At 36.8% G+C, this 22337-nt stretch overlaps 1 protein-coding gene across 3 annotated transcripts in view; it reads right to left on the bottom strand.

Annotated features, from left to right (window-relative positions):
* Nucleotides 1–22337, bottom strand: part of LOC128997940 (R3H domain-containing protein 1) — a 71227-nt gene that overhangs the window by 15979 nt on the left and 32911 nt on the right. For all 3 annotated transcript variants that reach the window (XM_054423789.1, XM_054423787.1, XM_054423788.1), the window contains exons 5-16: nt 19525–19669; nt 17585–17755; nt 15792–15876; nt 15125–15226; nt 13061–13179; nt 11350–11489; nt 8679–8800; nt 4087–4197; nt 3390–3507; nt 2494–2631; nt 1482–1702; nt 152–259 (exon numbers count right to left, since the gene is read on the bottom strand). In XM_054423789.1, the coding sequence (XP_054279764.1) occupies nt 152–259; nt 1482–1702; nt 2494–2631; nt 3390–3507; nt 4087–4197; nt 8679–8800; nt 11350–11489; nt 13061–13179; nt 15125–15226; nt 15792–15876; nt 17585–17755; nt 19525–19669 (1580 nt within the window). The remainder of the gene's footprint in view (nt 1–151; nt 260–1481; nt 1703–2493; nt 2632–3389; nt 3508–4086; nt 4198–8678; nt 8801–11349; nt 11490–13060; nt 13180–15124; nt 15227–15791; nt 15877–17584; nt 17756–19524; nt 19670–22337) is intronic.

Raw genomic sequence — 22337 nt, 5'->3', positions numbered from 1 at the left:
CACAGACCGGGGGTTTCGGTTTTGTCAGCCTAGGTAGGGTTTCGGTATTAGTGTTAAGTACTTGCATATCTCAGTACCGGTAACCGAATGACGAAGTATAATTGTGAAATTCAATTAATTGTTTGTTATTATATTTATTCTACACTTTTACCTGTGAGTATTGAGGCTGGCAGTAGACGAGTTGACGATGTTGAGGCTCCGTTCTATTATATTCTCCGTGGCACATACTCGCCAAATAATTGCACAGCTGCTCCTGCTCCTGTTAACACGGACAACCTTTGTAGACAATAGACAATAGACAAAGCGCTTGTACATAACGCCTGAATGCAATAATTACAAAGGTAATTCCCAAGCCGGTACATTGTCATTTCATATCTAGGTTCCTTAATCTTAAATTATCCCCTAACAAGAGTAAAGCCATTAAAATAAATCTTTTAAAAAGTATCAATTTTACAATAAGTTTTTGGCTCAAAGTCTCTTTCAGCTTGTAAAATTTGATTTTCATAGAGTTCTGTATGAATTAGGTAATTGATTGAAGATTTTTAATCCCATGTAAAATGGTCCAGTTTCAAATTTTGTGCACCCTTTTTTTAGTCATTTATAAGGAAAATTTATTTTTGTGTTAGGGTTAATATTGCTTACACCTTCTTCAAAAATTAGTTTAAAAAGGTTGTTAAAGGTAGGTTGTTTGACACAATCTACTTTCTATTTTTAGTAATAAATTTGTGTAGAAAATATTAAAACTAGCAACAATATTATTATGGGAGGAAATAAGTAAAGATAATGTCAAAAGTCAATAAGCATGTTGCGTAGGAAGAGATAAGGGAAAGGCTCCCTACAGAACTGAGATTCACATCACCAGACGCTAGTGGTGTTAAGGTAATCCAACAGCAATACATTGTTGACATGATGGTACAAAATAAAAATGTAATAGTGGCGGAGGAAGGATTCTTGTGCGTATGCACATCTCGCTGGTCACTCTAATCTACATGATCTACAACTATGAATAACATAAGGGAATAACTATTTAGCCATCCTTGAAAATAACTATAAGGAAATTCATGAATCTTTTCATCAGAAATTTAAAAACTCGGTTTGGTGCCAACCTAACGTAAGCAGTAAAGTCTTAAACTTTGTGAAATTTTGATCTATGTAAAATAAATTTTTGTAAACTTAATAAGGTTTTTAGAAAACCCAACTTTCTTTTCTTAATTTCTATTAAGCTGTGTGATACAGTTGAACTTCCGTGTTATCTGAATCTCCCTGTAGACAATCAAGTACCTTGTAATCGCGAGCTATTTACATTTTGATAATGATATTATGAACTTTATCAACACCAGCACCAATATTCATGTCGAACAACAAAGGGTAAAACGGGGGATGGTTTGTTGCGAAAAAAAAACTACCGTAGCAGGGTCTGTTGGTCTAAAAAAATCCTATCGTGAAGGGTTAATTAGGATTATCGAGACTCTATTGTTTACCAGTGTGTTGAGCTGTGGGGCAGGAGCAGTCATTGGCGTTGTAGTATATTGCACGTTGTTGTACGGAACCGAATATATCAGTGGTTGGCCACTGTTAGTCGGAGGTGGGTAGCTCTCCGCCGGAGGGTTATACATTATGGACGTAGGTACTGGCGGAGGCATGTGCTGATAAACAGGAGCCAAGGGTACATTCGTAGCACCAGTAGTATCTAAACCTGTAACTGAAAAAGTATTCTAATTATAGATTGAAATGAAAGACTTTTATTACTAGCTTTATTAGTAAATCAATGTGTTTCAAAGAACATAAAATGAGAAGTTAGAATCACTTAAGTATCTGCTTTTCTTAATCATTCAATTCATGGACATAACTACACAAATATTGGCAATTTAACTATTTTTGGAGGGAACTTCTTTAAAAGATACAGTAGACTCCCTCTTATCCCGACACCTTTTAACCGGACATCGGTTTAACCGGACTACACTCGGCGGAAATGACATCTCTTTAACCGGACAATTTTTATCAGCACATTAGTTTAACCGGACTAGATCGGCAGGAAGTGGACAGCACTGAAACGACTGTTCTCGTGGGAAAGATTTGAGACCAGTAATCACGTGTCTAAATACAATAATGCTCTCCTAAATTTAAGTCCAATATCACAGTAAACGGTCCGTTTTAACGAGTTTTTGGGGACGTCGGTTTAACCGGAAAAACCTTTATCCGGACTGGCCTCGGTCCCGAGGAGTCCGGATGAGAGGGAGTCTACTGTACTTTAAAAGAACTTAAAATATAGAGAACTTTAATATTGACAATCAATACGTTTTAAATTATGAGATTTATTCGCAAGGAGATTATGTTTATAAAATAAAAAATGATAATGCAACCCTATAGGCCTAGCATGAAGTTATGTTTAAACGGTTCAGGATTAGAGTCTAGCGTGTGTGTGTGTGAGTCTAGTCACGTCCTACGATGAAGATGGATGATTAAAAATTTCCAGTTTACTTGCTGACTCACCCAAATGGGGCTCCTCCACCTGATGGTATGAGGCCGGGGGATGGGGTGGGTTCGCAAGCGAGGGTTCTTCTGCCACAGTGGGTTGTTGACTCTGAACACTTGTAGTTTGACCGCTACCACCTGTATTCGTTGTTGTTCCTGTTAACAAGCGTTTGAATACATTTAACTCTCTTAGAGCCGTAAACCAAAAAACTCAATATCTTCATAATATTTAGACAATATACTGATCATGCAAAAAAGTTAGGTAGAATCTTTAAAAATGTGCAATTAGTTGTGCCACTGAAAAAGAAACCATGTCATTGACATTACCAACTATTTCAAGAGTGTTCTTCATATTAATTCTATTTTAAAATGACACACCTTAAGGTACTATTAATTTATGTGTATTTTTGGGGGCTTTATTCCCCTTTTTTATTGTCTTGTGATATCCAGTACTCGTCACAGTTAGGCACACACACATACACAAGCAATTGTCTTGGAGTTCAATTCTAACTTTTTCAGGTTCGTGAAACATTAGACTTGAAACTCCAGGACATTTGTGTGTAATGTGTATATAACTGTATATGCCGAGTCCTGGATATCACCAGTCAATAAAGATTAGTGAAGCCCACAAAAATTACGACATGAAAACTCTAAGACAGCGGAGTTTGAAACCTAAAACCTACTGTGCTGCGTCCAATACAAAGGACTTACCAGATTTCTCACTTTTGTTAATAGATATGACAGGCTAGGTTGCCAGCTGTGATCATTGAGGAGTATCATTGACTTTTGTTTACTATGGCAGACATACAGGGAGTTTGCGTTATATGCAGTAGACACGTTCCGTGCGATCGCTACGACGGGGGAGGCGGCAGCTGGGAACAGGCGACTATGTTCTTAGTTTTACTTTCACTCACCGGTCTCAGGGGCTGGTGGGGCCGCAGAAGCCTGCTCTGTGGAGCTAACTATCTTCGGTGGATTATCAGGATGATAGTGATAAACCGACCCATCATCGTTCTTCAGCGGTCGCCCAGTCTAAGTAATGACAAAAACAGCTCTCAGAGTTTGAAGATGATCAAACGTATCAACTAAATAAATATATTGTAAAAAATGTTTTAAACTACATAGTTCATTATAAAGACCACATATTAAAAGAGTTCAATTAAACAACTTTTTATATTACAGGTCTTGTAACTGAACCTGATGGATCAATCAACCTAGAATAAAACAGGCAACTAAAACATGTAAAATACTTGAAAAAGTCAGTGAGCTTTTTTGGTTTAATTTCCCACGTGATAAATAACAAATCTACCTACACTTTACGATTCAATATTATTGCTGAAAATGGTCTGTACATTTCTAAATAAAGTAGTTAACCAACCAGTTATAAAATTCAGGGTGGATTAGCCGATCGATATATGTTTTTGCATAGGCAGAAGCATTTAATCCGAGCAACAATTGATCCAAGGTTGGTTGAGGAATTTTAAGTGATTTCTTTGAGATAAAATAACTGTGGGTCAGGTATTCTCGTTACAGTTTCTTTAGAATAGAAATAAATTTGTTCACCCGTACATTATATGAGGATGTATTAGCACATACCCAACTGGAACTTACCTGTGGATTTATTAGAACAGATCCAATTGGGACGGATGCCATGCTAGTGACGGCCCAAAACACAGCATCTTGTTCTATGTCCGGGGAAACTGCACCACTTTGGTTAGAAAGCTGAAATGTTTGTTTATGTTACTCATTATTTAAACTGTATTCCAACTATGGGCTACACAGTATAATTTTGTAAATTCAAAAAGATAAATAGTAGTTGGCTCTGAAGATGAAGTGCTGTTACACATCCAAAACTTGGGCCTCTGGTTTAGATTATTCAATGCTCCTTTCAACAGCATTTACCCTTAAAACCAATGAACTATACAGTATATAGGTTGTGATTCCTATTTCAGAGTTTATTAATGGTCTTTTGTCGAGAAGAAAAATATTTAGCTAAAATAAATAAATCTTTATTTTTCTTCGTCCTACATTAAAATATTGCATCAGATAAAATACATTACAATACTTTAATACTTTTCAATGAAATGGTGACCATACAAAGTAGTTATTTTAACCCAATGGGGAAGGAATTAATGCGCTGCCTGTAGTGCCCGCGGTCGACAATTCATTTCACCCAATTTGTAGACTTTAACTCTAATTGTTACAGAAAGAACCCCTTAAGCAATAATTAAATCATTCTTTTGCCACTTTATCCAGGAAACAAAAAAAATTTAGTTGGATAATCAAAGTGTAAAATAAAAAAAAAACATTATAAAAAATAAAAATTTAAAACCTTTTTTTAAGTGAATTTTATTTACAAATTCAAAGATGAATCCAGACACCAAATGACACTATTGTCATAAAGTTCAATTAATTCCCTACGTAGGAAAATCAACAGTTGTTTACTTTTATAAGTAGGCCTAATAACATAGAAAAAATTTGTTTTACCTTACCACAGCTGATTTTGGGTGATATCTGGTTTCCATGGAAACACAACCTCTGTTTTTTTCCAAAAAATAAATGATTAAAAATATGCAAAACAACAAGCAAGATATTTCTAAACATCATAAAAAATAATATAACAATTTTTTTATAAAAAACCAGCTGGGCTTGTAAGTAGGATTTTGGGCCTGCGGCAGCCAGACGAGTAACACTAAAAAATGTCGGCGTCAATGGGTTAAGCCAAGTATGAATGGAGATGAATGGCACGATCTTGTAGTCTTATTAGTGACTAAGGCCGACATATTCTTTAGACACAGCTGTTAATTAATAGCCCATACGGCAACTGATGGACCTACAATTTATAGTGGAATCCAAACCACATTTTTGCCTTGGTATTTATGAATTGGTCTAGTTATAAGGATAATACTGCGGATAGTCGTAGTATTCACTAGTGCGGACGTTAATTCATACCAGGGAGTATCGCATCCACTGTGCATGCCTATAAATATCCACAATTCGTGACCTCCAAGTAGCTGGATTACAGGACGACGCCACCGTCCCAGTGATAATAAATAAATAAATAAATAAATCTTTATTGGTCATTAAATAACAGATGTTACAATAGACCTGGTTAACAAAAAAAGGTGCCAAAAAGGGCCATAGATTCTAGATAGTATAACATGGAATCTTCACTAAATATAACAAAGACAACAAGAAAATAAATAGTTAAAAATCATTGAAAAAACACAGAACTATATACAGAAACAAAAAGTGAGGTACTTAAACAAAGTTTTTGAAAAACTAGGTAATACCCCAGCCTGACTAATCACAAGATAATAATAAACAAAACAAACCAAAACAGCGCCCCTCAAAACACATTTCTGTTTGGAGGTTCCTTTATATGCATTAAATACTCACAAAATTCCAGAGGAATAAAAATCTTATTTATTTATTAAATCCAGTGTTTCTTTTTGCTTCTGAAAAAAACTGAAACTTAAAAGAAAAGTTAAAGATAACATACGGTACTCAATAGCAAATTATTATTTAGTTCCTCAATTGCAGCATCATTTCCCATCCTTTGGATACAGTATGGTTTTAGTTATTAAATAAATACATATTGGTTCTTTCTGTAAAGGTTTTTGAGAAATCACAGTGCAGGTTAAGTTTTAACTTATGATAACCCCTATGTGATAGACGTATGAAAATCGTTACTGAAAAAGACTACTCCCTATTCCAGGGAATCAGGGAGGAACTGTTCTGGATCAGATTACTAGTTTATTAGTATTAGATTGATTTATTGGCAATCTGAAGAGAATCGTCATCAATTAAATGATTAAAAGTCACTTCCATTGTTGGAACTGAGAAACCTCTAAAGGAATTTCCATATTTGTAGCGTAAACATTAATACAACAATTGTATATAAAATTTGAATATCTCTGCCGAACAATATTGCAATTGATATATTTTACGAACTTCAGATTTTTAAAGAACAACGATGTAAATGGCATTCCCTACTGTATTCGATATTTTAGTTTTTGAAAATATACAGGTTGGCAGCACTAACTAACAGACAATTTAATTCACGGGAAACTAGAAATGGCTGTGTTAGCACTGGCGTGCCCAAAATGATAGTGTACTCTGAAAATATTCACTTTTGTTACTTGCAACATTGTTCGGCGGAACTATTCATGTGTGGAGTTGTCACTAACCTGCGTAGGTAGGTGGGGAGTAGCGGACGGTGATGGAGTTTCAGACGATCTTCTATCTGATCTTTGGCTCTCATAACCACACCAGGAGTTGTCACTAACCTGGGTGGCTAGGTGGGGAGTATCGGACGGTGATGGAGTTTCAGACGATCTTCTATCTGATCTTCGGCTCTCATAACCACACCGGGAGTTGTCACTAACCTGGGTGGCTAGGTGGGGAGTATCGGACGGTAATGGAGTTTCAGACGATCTTCTATCTGATCTTTGGCTCTCATAACCACACCAGGAGTTGTCACTAACCTGGGTGGCTAGGTGGGGAGTAGCGGACGGTGATGGAGTTTCAGACGATCTTCTATCTGATCTTTGGCTCTCATAACCACACCAGGAGTTGTCACTAACCTGGGTGGCTTGGTGGGGAGTAGCGGACGGTGATGGAGTTGCATCTGATCTTCGGCTCTCATAACCACACCGGGAGTTGTCACTAACCTGGATAGGTTGGTGGGGAGTATCGGACGGTGATGGAGTTGCATCTGATCTTTGGCTCTTATAAGCACACCTGGAGTTGTAAATAATCTTGGTAGCTAGGATGGGAGTAGGGGAAGGTGATGGAGTTGCAGATTTTTTATCAGATCTTTGGCTCTTATGAGCACACCTGGAGTTGTAAATAATCTGGGTAATTAGGTGGGGAGGAGTGGACGGTGACGTAGTTTCAGAAACTGTTATATCTGATCTTTGGGTCTCATAACCACAACTTGAGTTGTCACCAACCTGGGTAGCTTGGTGGGGAGTTTCGGACGTTGATGGAGTTGCCATTGTTCTATTTAGGCTTTGGGTCTCATAACCACATCTTGAGTTGTCCCAAACCTGGATAATTAGGTGGGGAGTGTCGGACGGTGATGGAGTTGCCATTGTTCTATTTGGGCTTTGGGTCTCATAATCACACATCGAGTTGTCACCAACCTGGATAACTAGGTGGGGAGTGTCGGACGGTGATGGAGTTGCCATTGTTCTATTTGGGCTTTGGGTCTCATAACCACAACTTGAGTTGTCACCAACCTGGGTAGTTTGGTGGGAAGTGTCGGACGGTGATGGAGTTGCCATTGTTCTATTTGGGCTTTGGGTCTCATAACCACAACTTGAGTTGTCACCAACCTGGGTAGTTTGGTGGGAAGTGTCGGACGGTGATGGAGTTGCCATTGTTCTATTTGGGCTTTGGGTCTCATAACCACACCTTGAGTTGTCACCAACCTGGGTAGCTTGGTGGGGAGTATCGGACGGTGATGGAGTTGCCATTGTTCTATTTGGGCTTTGGCTCTCATAACCACACCTTGAGTTGTCACCAACCTGGGTAGCTTGGTGGGGAGTGTCGGACGGTGATGGAGTTGCCATTGTTCTATTTGGGCTTTGGCTCTCATAACCACACCTTGAGTTGTCACCAACCTGGGTAGCTTGGTGAGGAGTAGCAGATGGTGATGGAGTTGTCATTGTTCTCTTTGGACTTTGGCTCTCATAACCACACCTTGAGTTGTCACCAACCTGGGTAGCTTGGTGGGGAGTAGCAGATGGTGATGGAGTTGTCATTGTTCTCTTTGGACTTTGGCTCTCATAACCACACCTTGAGTTGTCACCAACCTGGGTAGCTTGGTGGGGAGTGTCGGACGGTGATGGAGTTGCCATTGTTCTATTTGGGCTTTGGGTCTCATAATCACACCTTGAGTTGTCACCAACCTGGGTAGCTAGGTGGGGAGTAGTGGGCGGTGATGGAGTTGCCACTGTTCTCTTTGGGCTTTGGCTCTCATAACCACACTTTGAGTTGTCACCAACCTGGGTAGCTATGTGGGGAGTAGCAGATGGTGATGGAGTTTCCATTGTTCTCTTTGGGCTTTGGCTCTCATAACCACACCTTGAGTTGTCACCAACCTGGGTAGCTTGGTGGGGAGTAGCGGGCGGTGATGGAGTTGCCATTGTTCTCTTTGGGCTTTGGCTCTCATAACCACACCTTGAGTTGTCACTAACCTGAGTGGCTAGGTGGGGAGTAGCGGACGGTGACGGAGTTGCAGAAACTGTAGTATCTGATCTCTGGCTCTTATAACCAGAACTCGAGGGACTTACACCAGACCCACCACTGCTGCCCGAGTCTGAAAATAACCGTCAAAAAGTAACACTTTCAAGTACCAAAATTAAATTAATAACTGTGTCGGATGTGTACAGAGCTGCAGACTATACCTGTGGTCTGACTTTGGTGAAATTCGGTATTCGGGTACATATCTATGGTATCTTCAAGAAGTTTTGTTGTTGTTGGAAATTTAGATTTTTAATGGTGTTTCCCCTAAAAACCCAATAAATAATGGAAAATAATAATTTTACAAAACCTGAATGAATGATTTTCATTAAAATTTCATTTGTAATGACTTTTTTTTTTTTTTTAATTTACAATCCCAAACGCTGTAAACTAGGGTTCAAAAGTGATTGCAATTTAGTGATTTCACCTATATAATATCATCGTTACTCCCACCACATACCCATTATATGGGGTTTTGAATGGTTAATGCAAGAAAGTATGCGTCAGTTTGCTGATACTTTACTGTTTATTAAATGTTAAAAATAATTATTCTGATACATAACTTGGCTAAAGAGAGATAGCTTTATTCTAACCAAGTTGGCTGCACTTCACCAAAACATTGTGACGTAATCCCTAATAGATCACTCCTCAACATCCGACCAATAATTGAAGGTAGCAGGTTCAATGAGCTTGTTTCCAGATTCAGATGCCCTTTATCATTGGTTTGTGAAATTAACCGACTTAATAAACTAATATCTTATATTCAGGTACTTAACCAAACCGTATAATCCTGTCAGTATGATCTAGTGCTTGTTATGCGAGGGAGTGAACGAGACAAGATTTATAGTTTTTGTTCTATTAGTTTCTTGAAAAATCCAGACGGACATTTGTTGTAGCCAGATCAATAGGGATTTTGGCCAGTAACTTTTTTCTAGGTTCTAGGTAGCCTACATACCGGGTGTCCCACGAAGAGGTCCCTATTTTTGAATTAACCACTTGCAGTCAAATGGCAAGTATAGGTCGCAGCCCGCCATTTTCCTGACTGCTTGAAAATGACAATCTAAACTCACAAAAAAAAATTGAAAAATTTAATTATAAAAAACGGTTTACGTTACCTTTTGCGTCAAACGATCATTGATATAGTTCAAATCAACCACAGCTGTTTCATGCCGCTGGGGCACATCTTCAGGTTTTCGAACGTCAAGATAAAAGAGCTTTCATCTGTGGATGAGTTTGTCAATGTAAATAATTACGGTTATAGACAAAACACACGAATAGGAAAACATTTAAATAACAAGAATTTAACTTGGCCAAGTAACAAACACAAGAGGTAGGCGCCGGTGGATGTTGCGTCATGACTAAGATGAGATGATCATGCCTCATGAAAGCTCTTTTATCTTGAGGTTCGACAACCTGAAGATGTGCCCGAGAGGCAAGAAACAGCTGTAGTTGATTTTAACTATATCAAGGATCAGTTGACGCAAAAGGTAACATAAACCATTTTATATTGCAATTTTCGATCCAGAGGCTAAGCCCATCATGAAATTAAAAAAGCTTATCTTTGCGGTCGAATGGCAAGTATCGGTCGCCGCACCCCATTTTCCCGACTGCTTGAATGTTAACCTATACTCGCCAAAAAAGAAAAAAATTTGACCTTAAAGGGATAATATATTAGACGCACCGAACACTCCACAAACTTAAACTCAACAGTTGTAACACACATATAATTATGTAAAAGAAATACCCCTGTGTATCAGTTGATTCTGACACATTAGGACAAAATGGCTGGATATCAGAGAAAAAGACCTTTTCCTACAGTTACCTAACAATGTACATGTTCTCTCACTGATTTGAGAAAGCAAAGTGGCCAATTCGCTCATCAGTGAGACAATGTTAACATTGTCTCACTCTAATTACTTTGTCTCACTCCAGATTTTCAACGTGAAGGCACGAAATAGTGAGCGCGTAGCATGCAGGCAACGTCGTATGCGCGCGAAATACGTTGGCAGCACTGGCTGTAAATCAGCTGGTCAGCTGTTGTACTGTTGTATTTGTCACTTCACATTAAATGTTATATTAAAAGTTCACTTCTGTGTAAAAATAGGTTATGTTTCTTCACCAATTTATTTGTTTTATGGTAACTGTTGGAAAAGAATAATGTGCAACTCGAGTTCAAAGTACAATTGCCTAACTCGAGAAACCATTCCTCACTCGCCTACGGCTCGTGAGTAAGGATTTCTCTCGAGTGAGTCAATTGCTCACTTTTCTCACTAGTTGCACAAATAACTATTTCGATACTTTAAAATACGATTGCTGATTATGTTGTTTGTTTTTTTCCCGACGTCTGTCATATCAATTCAAAAATAGGGACCTCTTTGTGGGACACTCGGTATATGAAATGGTGACGGGCACAGCACAAGGATAGCAAGTTTACCTTATTGGGTACAAGTTAATTCATATTGATTCACCTTCCTTAGTGTGGAATTATTCACCTTTTATGTATAGTGTAAAGTTTTGTGTTTTGTGCCAGTTTGGACTATTTACCAATCAGGTAAGGCTGCTATCCTCAGAAAAGGATCCCAAAAACCAAGGCCCTTTTGATCTAAGTTCAAACTGTTTACATACCCTGTTTAGTGAGCACTCTATTGTTAGAAGTCTGGTCATATCCTCCGAAGCTATAGGATTTGCTAACACTCGATCGTAGGGAGTTAGCTCGTAGGGTGTCTCTGCATTCGTACGATTCGCCCTTGGCAAGTCTTGATGGTCTGAAAACATTTTTAACTTAGGATGAGTATAAGTTTCTGTACATAATGTAAATTAATATTTATGAATTTGTAAATGTCTTCTTATATTTATGTATTTCAATCATATTTGTGTGTTTCTCCTTCAAACTCAATATAGTTCTCAACCTAGGTCAAGTAACAGGTAAACACTTCTTGTTCAGCCTTGTCCACTGATTAGCCTAAACTCTATTTCTACCTTATTTTTTCTTGATTTTTCGTTTGTTGTTTTGACCACTATGTGAATTCTCTGTGTGGGTTTTCTTGTGCGATTCTCCAGTTTTGGATAGGTTTGTGTTCTGATCTTGCTATGCTATAGTACTTTCTTACCTGAGGTTGGGATCATATTCTTGATCCAGAAAAGTTGTTAAAACAATTTTTACTTATGCTAGAAAATATCCACAATAATCCCTCAAGTGTACCTGTACCTGTGGATTTTTAAATACAAGGAAAGTGTACATGTATGTCAATTAGAGTGGCGAGAATGTAGAAAATCGGCACAAGAACCCTCCCCACCATTGTTCCTACGTTACTTTGTACCATCATCCCAACAACTAATTGCCATGAATCTAATTCCACCTGTCTAATGGCGTGACTCTTAGTGTTTAAATAATTATTACCAACATTTTCCATCACGATCAGTAAACAACAAAGTTTTCACTACATTTCGGGAATTGGAATTTGATGCCATCCTTAAGTGAAAAAAAAATAAAAAGATTAGTACACAAACTAGCAAATGCTAGATAACCGTAAATAAAACCACAGATAGAACTGTATAGTAGTCAAACAAAAACAAAATTAGTGAATTTCCCATATCCCTAAGCTATTACCTTAGTACTCATGTTAAGACCTGGACCCACGACCGATTTACTTTTTTTTGTTTTGAGGTCCCCAGAGGTCAAAAACACTATCCGTTCAAATTCATGAATGCCTAGGCCTATATACAGTATAATATATAATATATATATTTGTGTCCGTTAGCACGATAACTCGACAGTACAAAAATGATCCGATTTTGATTAAATTTGGCATAAACGTGGAAGTAAGCCTACATTTATTCAAACCAGTTCACAAAATGAGCATGATCGACTATGGGGGGTTTTATGGGGTAAAAATAGGTTTTCCCCATTTTTTACCCTATAAAAACATATAAAAGTTAACAATTTATTTCCAAACCATTTTGTAGAGCTTTTTAACCCTCTCTGTTGCAGCATTGTACTATGTACTCATTAAATTAATGCTATTTAAATGGGGAATGAATGTAATGATTTATGGTGATATTTTAGTATTAAAACAATCAGGCAAATGGAAATTTGCTTACTGCACGTTTGTTACGGTGGGGATATTTACTAATAGTGCTGCAAAATGTCCTCAATAATTTCTAAGTAACACAAATCTACCATCATCAAAAATGGACTCTAAACAAAAAATTCACTTATTTGTTGAAGTTGTTATAATACTTTTTGGAGCCTTTTCTTTTATCTCTGAATCCCTCCACACTTCATATTAAATGATACGATCTGTACCTGTGGAGTGTCGTGATGGCAAGCACGTACCTTTGAGAGTTTGGGTGTAGCTTAGTTGAGTCGGAGGAGGCAGTTCGTTCCCATGTAGGAGGAGGCTGCGTCCAGCGCATTTCGTCCTCGCCGTCTTGAGAGCAACTGTCTCTGTCTCCCTGCAACGAAACAGTTTTTTTTATAAATAACTTCTTAATCAGCATTGTATGCAGGGCCGATTTACCAAATAGCCACGGTAGGCACTTGCCTAGGGCACGAGGCAAATGGCTTTTTTGGGGGGCGCAAAAAATTGGAAAATAAAAAAATTGGTAGTTGTATTTGCATGTGATAGCGGTAAACTTCTGATAATCCCCGCAGTCATGTGGACATTATTATTGTCTTGCTCGATCGTGGTCGGATTGTGATCACCCCTCACGGCCGTGAAGACAAATTATATCCCCCCTCCCCCCCCCCCCGCATTTGTGTGGACAAATTAATCACCTCCCGCGATTGCGGCAAAATGGTAATCATATTCCGCGGTTTTGTCATCTTCTTCCGCAAATGAGGCAAAATTGTGCAATTTTCCCGCGATCTAGTGGACATTATCATTGTCTTGCGCGATCACGATAAAATTCTGATCACCCCTTGCAGCCGCGAAGACATCATTACATCGTGCCTTGCGGTCGTTTGGACATAGTAATCGCATCCCGCGATTTCGGCAAAATGGTAATCACCTCCCTCGGTCATGTGGACATTATTATCATCTTCTGTGATCGCGGAAAAATCTGATCATCCCTCTTGGCCTTGTAGAAATCATTATTGTATTTCCCGCGGTCCTGTAGACATCGTAATCGTCTCTCGCGGTCGTGAAGACATCGTAATCGCCTCACGCGTTTGCGGCAAAATGTTACTCATATCCTGCAGTCGTGTGGAGATCATCATCGTCTTCCACGATCGCGGCAAAATTCTTGCTGTTTCCCTCGGTTATGTGGACATTATCATCATCTTCTGCTATCGCGGAAAAATCTGATCATATCCCTCAAGGCCTTGTAGAAATCATTATTGTATCTCCCGCGGTCCTGTAGACATCGTAATCGTCTTCCGCGATCGCGAAAAAATGTTATCATACCTCGCGGCCGTGTGTAGAGTAGACATATTATCGTTTTCCGCAGTCACGGAAACGTCACTTTTGTCATGCGCGATCGTGGAATATTGAAAATTTCAGGTATTAATACAAAATTCACACATAATTCCTGGATTTCCCGGTCGGTGGACACTCTGCTATATATTTTGTAAAGGGGCGCTACTATTAGTTAAGTGCCTAGGGCGCTGACAGGGTCAAAAACGGGCCTGATTGTATGTGTTATGAAATTTACTGAAAGTGCATATAAATAAGACTAATAACACTTGTAATAATATTTACAACTATACTGTTGACTCACAAGACATTAAATACACATAAAATATGGGAAGTGGTGATCGATATTGATTTCTAAGTAACACAAATCCACCATCGCCAAAAATGGACATCAACCAATCAACATCATGGGTCTAATTGAAATCACAGCACATTAAGTACCTTATATGTGCTTCAAGATTTTTAACAAGGTTCCAAACGAAATTAACCACAATAAAGATATAGAAAATTATTCAAGGAGTATTTATTGAATAGGCCATACACTGGCAGAGTATTTTGGGTAAGAATGAAAATGGCCAATATTTTGACAACCATGACATGTAACGCTTCTAATGGGAAATCATCAAGTATCAAGTATCATGTAACTGTAAAATACGAGATAAAGTAGTACTTGTCCACTTCACTACAGGTTTTTGTGCAGCTAGGGGTATTAGGTATTAAAATATTTGAGCGTGGAAAACCAATATGGTACATGGAGTCAAAAAATTGTGTACTATGCTATTAAAACAACAAGAAACTAAAAAGCAAAGTGCACGGCCCTAAAGTCTGGCACCTATTTTCTGAATAGAGTCAGGGGGGACACAAAGGGTTTGTGTTGACATACTTGTTATGTTGTCTAGTCCTCTAAAATATAAATTTTTAAAGGGGACGCCTTCACAATGTCATTGGAACCATTTGCAATTTTCCCAACTGACTGAAACACTTACGTGTTCTTGGTGAAAAATACGAGCTCTAGCTTTTTCATATTCCTCCTCTCTCTCTTCGAAACTTTTGGATCTCCGCGGTCCGTCAGGCTGTCCATCAGGATTCTGAGACATTAAAAGTAAATTTTCAAGCAAATACCACGATTAAAGTTTGTTTGTGCCCAATTTTACATTGATAAAAGCAGTGCTGTCATAATTGTAACACATGCTTCAAATTCAGAAAGGTAAAATTAAGACAAACCAAGGAATATATTTTGTTTGTCAAATTCAATAAGAAAAAAAAACAAGATCACCCAAACTGATTATAATTTAAAAATACTACTGTAAAATAATCTTTATGATTGAAGATTACTCGCTATGAAACTTTAATTGAGATTAATAATACTGCTACAAAATAACTTGTGGGCTACAAAAGTCTGAGTAATATGAATTAAAAAGCCGTTGATTTAAATAAAACTAGAATAACAATTGTTCTCGAGAGCGAACATTCGCTCCAAACAAAGATATGAACAACTCTGTTATTACTCCTTGAAGATTTTGTTCGGAACTGCATCCACTTTCCGGGCGTACATTGATCGTGCAAACATGTTCGCTGAACATTTGTCCAGTGTTGACGCGGCTTCATGATAACAACAAAACACAGGTATATTAGTGAAAAAATTGGTTTTACCTTGAAGCTCGGAGTGTCTTCGAAAGACGCAGAATCTCTTTTTAGTATAGATTTTCTAGGCTCTTCTGACATTGAAACTTCGCCTCTGAAAACAAACTCTTGCATTTAAAAATACTTCTTAGTTCTTATCTTAAAGTAAAAAAGTATTGATTACAAAAATAATTGTTAAACCTTATACCTGCAATAAGGGCTCTAGAATAAGAATTTAAATTTGAGTAGTAGATTAAATAGAATTTTTCAACGTCTGTAACTGATTTTCTGTCATGTCATAATAGGAAAACATAATCTATCAGCTCACTTATCCAATTAAGGTATCACTTATTGTGCTATTTTTTCTGTAGTCTTTGTTTTTATTGACAAATATGATATTTTAGCTCAAATATGAAGGTTTATACAGTAATCATTTTTTTTTAAATGGCACACTATTCTGAAAGTTCTTCTGATTACAATAGTTTCTTTAGAGAAAATCATGTAACCAATCTGTTAGCAAAAATGTTGTTGTTATAAATTGTTTCAATAAAAAATTGTACATATTGAAAACAACTATATCAAAAAGTAACAGCTCATAAACCCAACTGATGTCTACCTCCTTTAGGCGGGGACACACTTGTCATACACCCTTCCGATCCGACTCCGATCATACTGCGGTACGACTGTCGGAGAGGGGAATGGTACATAACATTGAACGCGGTTGTTCACACCTCTCCGACACGCGTCATGTCATACTCCGATCCTACTCCGATTTTGGTTCCGATCACGCACCGACACTGCAGTCTATTCGTTTGTCGGATGCAGGATGGGTTGTTTCTTAAAAATCACCTTTATTCTTAAGATTTAAGAATAATGGTTTAAGATAAATATATGCCGATGCTTGATGTGAAATCTGTGCGTGCATACCTTCAATTTGAGACCTCGATCATGAAAATCGGACGGGTAGAAGAGCCAAACGAACTCGAGAGAGAAAACCCAATGTGCTTAATATATAAGATGGACACTTAAGTAAACCACCTAACTTTCTTTCCATACAGAATGAACCCAAATTCTTCGTTTTCCACTGCCCTTCAGAGATGTCTGACTTTTTTCCTCTTCGTCTAGACAAACCGCCATCATGGCTGAATCCCGAAGTCCAAAGTTTTTGAGCATGTTTACCACCTTCTGCACGTAGTTTACAAATCAGACAGGCAAGTGTTGATCGACCGGTGGAGGAAATCGGGCATGAGTCGGAAGCGTGTATGACATGTGTGTTCATCCTCTCCGATCCCGCACCGATCCTTCTGGAATCCCGCAAATCGGATCGTAGTAGGATCGGAAGAGTGTATGACAAGTGTGTCCCTGCCTTTAGACTCACAAACCCTTCATCATGCCATTAAGTCTTTTGGAACCAAAAAATAAAAATAGTTTTTGTCTTAAAGATGGCGGTTACACACTTAAACCTAAAAAATCTATAAAAATAAATGTTTACTGAAAACTTCAAACCTTTTAGGATTATCTCTTCAATTCATGCCATAACAGCATTTTAATAGCAGTGTAAAAAAAAACAAACAAACAAAGAAAACAAAGAACAAGGTTTAACATACCTTGTTTAATAGTCTTTGATTGCATTATTGAAACTATTAGAACGTAAAAACTTGGTGCCAATAATTCGATACCGTACTCAACATTTTCAAATATTTCATAGGCAATTTATTCCTATCAACATTCAGTTTATCAGTTCTTTAGTGTAATATTCACAATCAATTTTAGATTTAATCGCCATTTATTTAGAAATACAGTAAAATCGTAAAAAGACTCACCTAAAAAAGTTAATGAGCTTGTTTGCTGGCATTCTTGCATTTTTCACCTTATAGACGATCACGGACTGGCCGGAGGGGTCTACATTATGGTCCAAGTTATAGTAATGGGCTACTTTATGAACTAGCATTCTTTGGTAGGAGCTCATAATTCCGAACTTATGACATGATTTTCTGAAAAATAGTAAACAAGTGTATTATTTTATTTGAAAATATGTGAAACACAATACTGGTACAAATTTTCCAAGAAAACATTGCTTTAATTTTCAATTCAGAGCCAAAAAGACAACAACACATTGCTGGGATGCATTTATGTCACAAACGCATTCATTTTTGTATAATGTTCAATAAAATTACTTTAAACATAGTTAGTAATTACTCTATCATGATAAAAGTATTGGAATTTATTGAAGTGTCTTTCGATAGCTATGAATTCAAATATATTTTTACCATTCATAACAACATTCTTGGTGACTCGGTACGCACACAATTGTGCTGACGGTACATTCTTGGTGACTCGGTACGCACACAATTGTGCTGACGGTACTTTCAAAAGTCTGAGAAATCTCACACTGCCTCATGTTTATATTCTAAGTTTTCATATGAGTTTTTTTTATAAAAAAAGGACCTTCAAACAACAATAACATATGTTAACACCTGATAAAAAAATTACATTTTCATCAAAAGAATCCTCTGATAATAGACAATAACTTTGATCTTCAATAATAAATAATAAATAATAGTTTTTAAAGGAATGATTCACACCGTTCGATAGGAAATTTAATTTACTTTAAGAATGCCATCGGTGAATAACACAGGTGTTTGAGTTTAGCGGCAATTTTAATTCGAAACAGCGCGCGTCATGTTTTTGCCTATCTCTCCCATGTTATAGCCGCGGCTTTTTGCCACTCTACGCCCCGCATACCCCTCTAGTGTTCTGTTAAAGCTGGCTTCACCGCAACATGTGTATTCCTATTCGCGTGCCCTCTCCTTAATGTTTAATCCTCCTAGGTCAGTATCCATATAGGAAAAACACCTGCAGAAAGTCGAGGCAATACCCGCAACACAGGAGCGAGTTGTTGTTGCGTTTCCTTTGTGAAGGCGTTCTTATTAAATTAATTATAGCTTTAATTGTTTTATAATTTTTTTTTATTGTAAATGATGAGAAGTTTTGTTTAGTGTAAGCAGTGTGAGACATGTTTTACTGCTGTAAACATAGCCAAACAAGTCACTCCAAAATCATTCTAAGAATAACACAAGTCTGAAAAATTTGTACTTGATACATTGATGTTTTAAACTGATAAACTTGGTATTTTGTAGGTCTGCTATGTACCTATACCTTTTAGTTTGAAGGTCTGATTCTATCCTCTCATTTTATCAATTTAAACCAATTATTGAAAGTTTTAGTATAAATCTTGCAAATGTTTTTATTTGTTTACACCGAAACATATCTTTATTTGTAAAATCAATATTATAAAATAGGTAACATGCTTAACAATATGATTCTGCAAGTAAAAATTATGAAATGAAATAGGCAAGTAAAGCTCAAGTAATATAGCTCACTGACATTTCCAGCAATACAGGTTCTTCTAATGATTGAAAATAAATATTTTTTCACCTAAAATTCATATATGTCATATGTATGAATAGGTCTAATACCACATTGACAAAAATTTGCATTACACAAATGTGGTAAATTTTAATTAGCCTATAGTTATTTCACTCAATTGACAAGTAGGCCTATGAACTTGTATTGCTTCGAATCGAGTTGCATAGTTTCGAATCAAAAATCTTTTGAATCGAATCGTTGCTTCGCATCGATAATATTTTGCTGCTTCGCACATCCCTAAATATAGGTGTAAATATTGAATAGTATTGGTAGATATTGCATCTAAACAGTGTCAACACACACATTGCCACTAAAGAAGTTATTAAGAGATTACCTTTTGTCATTGAGTAGGTTGATTATTTCACTTTCTATTTTTAACAGTAAAATCTTGTCTTTTGTCGGTCCATTGATTGTTTCAGTTAGAAAATGCTCCAACTCTTGGGTGGACATTTGGTCATTATTGTGCTCCATACTGTTACCTGCAATAAATAAAGAAAGCTTATGAGAGAAATTCATGAAGCTCGGTGGTAGAAGTTTGATAGGCCTGAAACTATTCCGGTTATACACATTTTTCTTCATAAATCAAGGGATATTTACCATTGCACTGTAATCAATTAAATTTTCCTCTTTTACAGATTACCATTACAGATTAGATTTTACAGAGGTGAGTGAGGTGCCTTGTGGAGTTTCCCAATGCCCATAAAAATTGTTAGAAATAGTCAAAAGCTGTATTACAATTGTTTTACAACAATTTTAAAACATTTTGATTTCAACTTCATATTACAACAATTTTAAAAGATTGAAACAATCTTTAAATTGTTTAACAATCAGTTTTTTTTTCAGTAAAAAAAATCAGTTTTAATATGAGTTGTAAATATTTTAATTTTAAATGATATTAAATTTTTTTTATTCTTAGTTTTGTTAAAAACAAATGTAAAACAATTTTCTAGACTATATTTAAATTGATTACAAAACTATTTAAACATTTTTGTGTAGTTCTTAAATATACAAGTTTCAACAATTCTGAAATAAATGTTCAATTTGTTTTATTATTTATTTTTCAATAATATGAGATGTATAATCTAAATTAATGGGTCATATCCCTGTTTTGGCCACTTTTAAAATCACTTGCATTTAATTTTGATATACAGGGTGTTTTTTTTTACACAACTGAGCAAGGCTCAGTCCCCTGGTACTATAAATTAGTTTAACGAGTACTTAGGTTTGCTGCAACAGGGAGGGTTGATCAAAATATGTTCATAAACAAGCAAACTACAACAGTTAACTTATTCTCTATAAGGATACCTAACATGGGAATTTTAAATTTACAATTTCTTTTAATTTTCTCCGTAACCATTAGACGCATAATAATGCTTCAATATTATAAATTATTGTTTTACAAATATTATAAATTAAGCTCTACAAAATGGTTTGGAAAGAAATTGCTAAATTTTATGTTTTTTGGGTCAAAAATGGGAAAAACCAATTTTTACCCCGGGCCATAAAACCCCGTCCCCATGGTCCAATCATGCTGGTTTGCGAACTCGTTCGAATAAATGTAGGTTTACTTGTTTTTACCAAATTTCGGCAAAATCTGATAATTTTTGCTCGAGTTATCATGCTAACGGACACATAGGCTATACTGTATATATAGCCTATATGAATTTGGACGGATGGTGTTTTTGGCCTTTAGGGTCCTCAAAACGATGAAGTAAATAGGTCCCGGGTCCGGGTCTTATCATGAGTACTACGGTAATAGCTTATTCCCTATAGGGGAAATTCGTTAAAACAATACTTGGGCCTGTGGTAAAATAGACGTAACTAGGATGACCCTAAGGGGGGTGGTGGGGGGGGGGGGGGTAGCACCGTGGGGGGTGTCTGGGGGATCCGGAATATCTGTGAAAATTAGAGCTGTAAACTTGTGTTTTTAGGCTATTTAGAGTCATATCAAACAGTTATTGTAGCTTAACCCTTTGTGGACGAATAGCAAGTATAGGTCGTCCCCCGCTATTTTTCCAGACTGATCGAAAATGGCTACCTGTAGGCCTACTTAAAAAAAAATCAAAAAAGTTTATCTTAACGGTCGAATGAACAGTATAGGTCACAGGTGCCATTTTACCGACTGCTCGAATGGTGACCTATACTTGCCGAAAACGAATTCAACCTCAAAGGGTTAATTGTAGAAAAAAATTGTGTTTTAAGGTCAATGTGGGGTTCAAACCCTTAAAACCTTCCCCTGGATACGCCACTGCGTGTTAATTTATATTAACTCAAACAAGCAATAAGTTAAGTTATGAGTATGTAAGTTAGGCCTAATGCCTAATAGTTCGATATGGAACCATAAACAGTATTCAATGCAATAGGCCTAAATTATAAAGCTCCGTCTAAAAATCTATGTAGGCTAGCCAATTACTTTATAATGTTTTCCATAACCTTATAATCTAACAATAAGTTAATAGCAATCAGAATAAATGACATCAACACAATTGTGGAGGATAGGCCTAATAATTTAGTCTCACTTAAGTTGAAAAATTATACTTACTAGCCTAGCTCTTTCAAAGAATCATTATGACAAAAGCCGAGGACAACTCAATAATTACAAAATAGGTACCGGTAGCCTAACTTAATTGTTAGGTTACCATCTTAATAAGCTAAACTCAACAATACACAGATACAAAACTGCGCGGAGATGGTTTGAGAATATTTTAATGTCCCACTTCTTGCAGTTGTAGCAATCAAATAAACGTAAGGTAAATTAAAAACAACGTTGTAGGAAAGGTAAAATCAATACTTTTATTGATGTTTATTACTTAGGTAATGTAATATTTTTACTAGGCTAGTTTAGTTGTTATCACAGCGTTAGAAAATCACCAAGTACAAATACTCTACTACGATTGGCTGAACCACAATTTCCGCGCTGAGTTCTACCCTATTGTTTGCAGTGCTGCAAACCTTCCTTTTCGGGTTTCCCTAGCAGGAACTACGAAATTCTCGTTTTTACTTGAAAAATATTATTCGTACAAATCCCATTCAAGATCAAGTTTAAAAATGTTATTTTAACTAGATAGTACAGTACCAATAAGCAAAATACAAAAATCATTCTCATGACGTATCTGTAAGTAAATTACCCATTTTACCCTCAAAGGT

The sequence above is a fragment of the Macrosteles quadrilineatus genome, unplaced genomic scaffold, assembly GCF_028750875.1.
Source record: "Macrosteles quadrilineatus isolate MER2022 unplaced genomic scaffold, UCM_ALF_1.0 Scaffold_7__1_contigs__length_78375512, whole genome shotgun sequence".
NCBI lineage: Eukaryota > Metazoa > Arthropoda > Insecta > Hemiptera > Cicadellidae > Macrosteles > Macrosteles quadrilineatus.
Note: the sequence above shows the minus strand (reverse complement) of the source record. Positions and strands in the feature narration are given on the sequence as shown.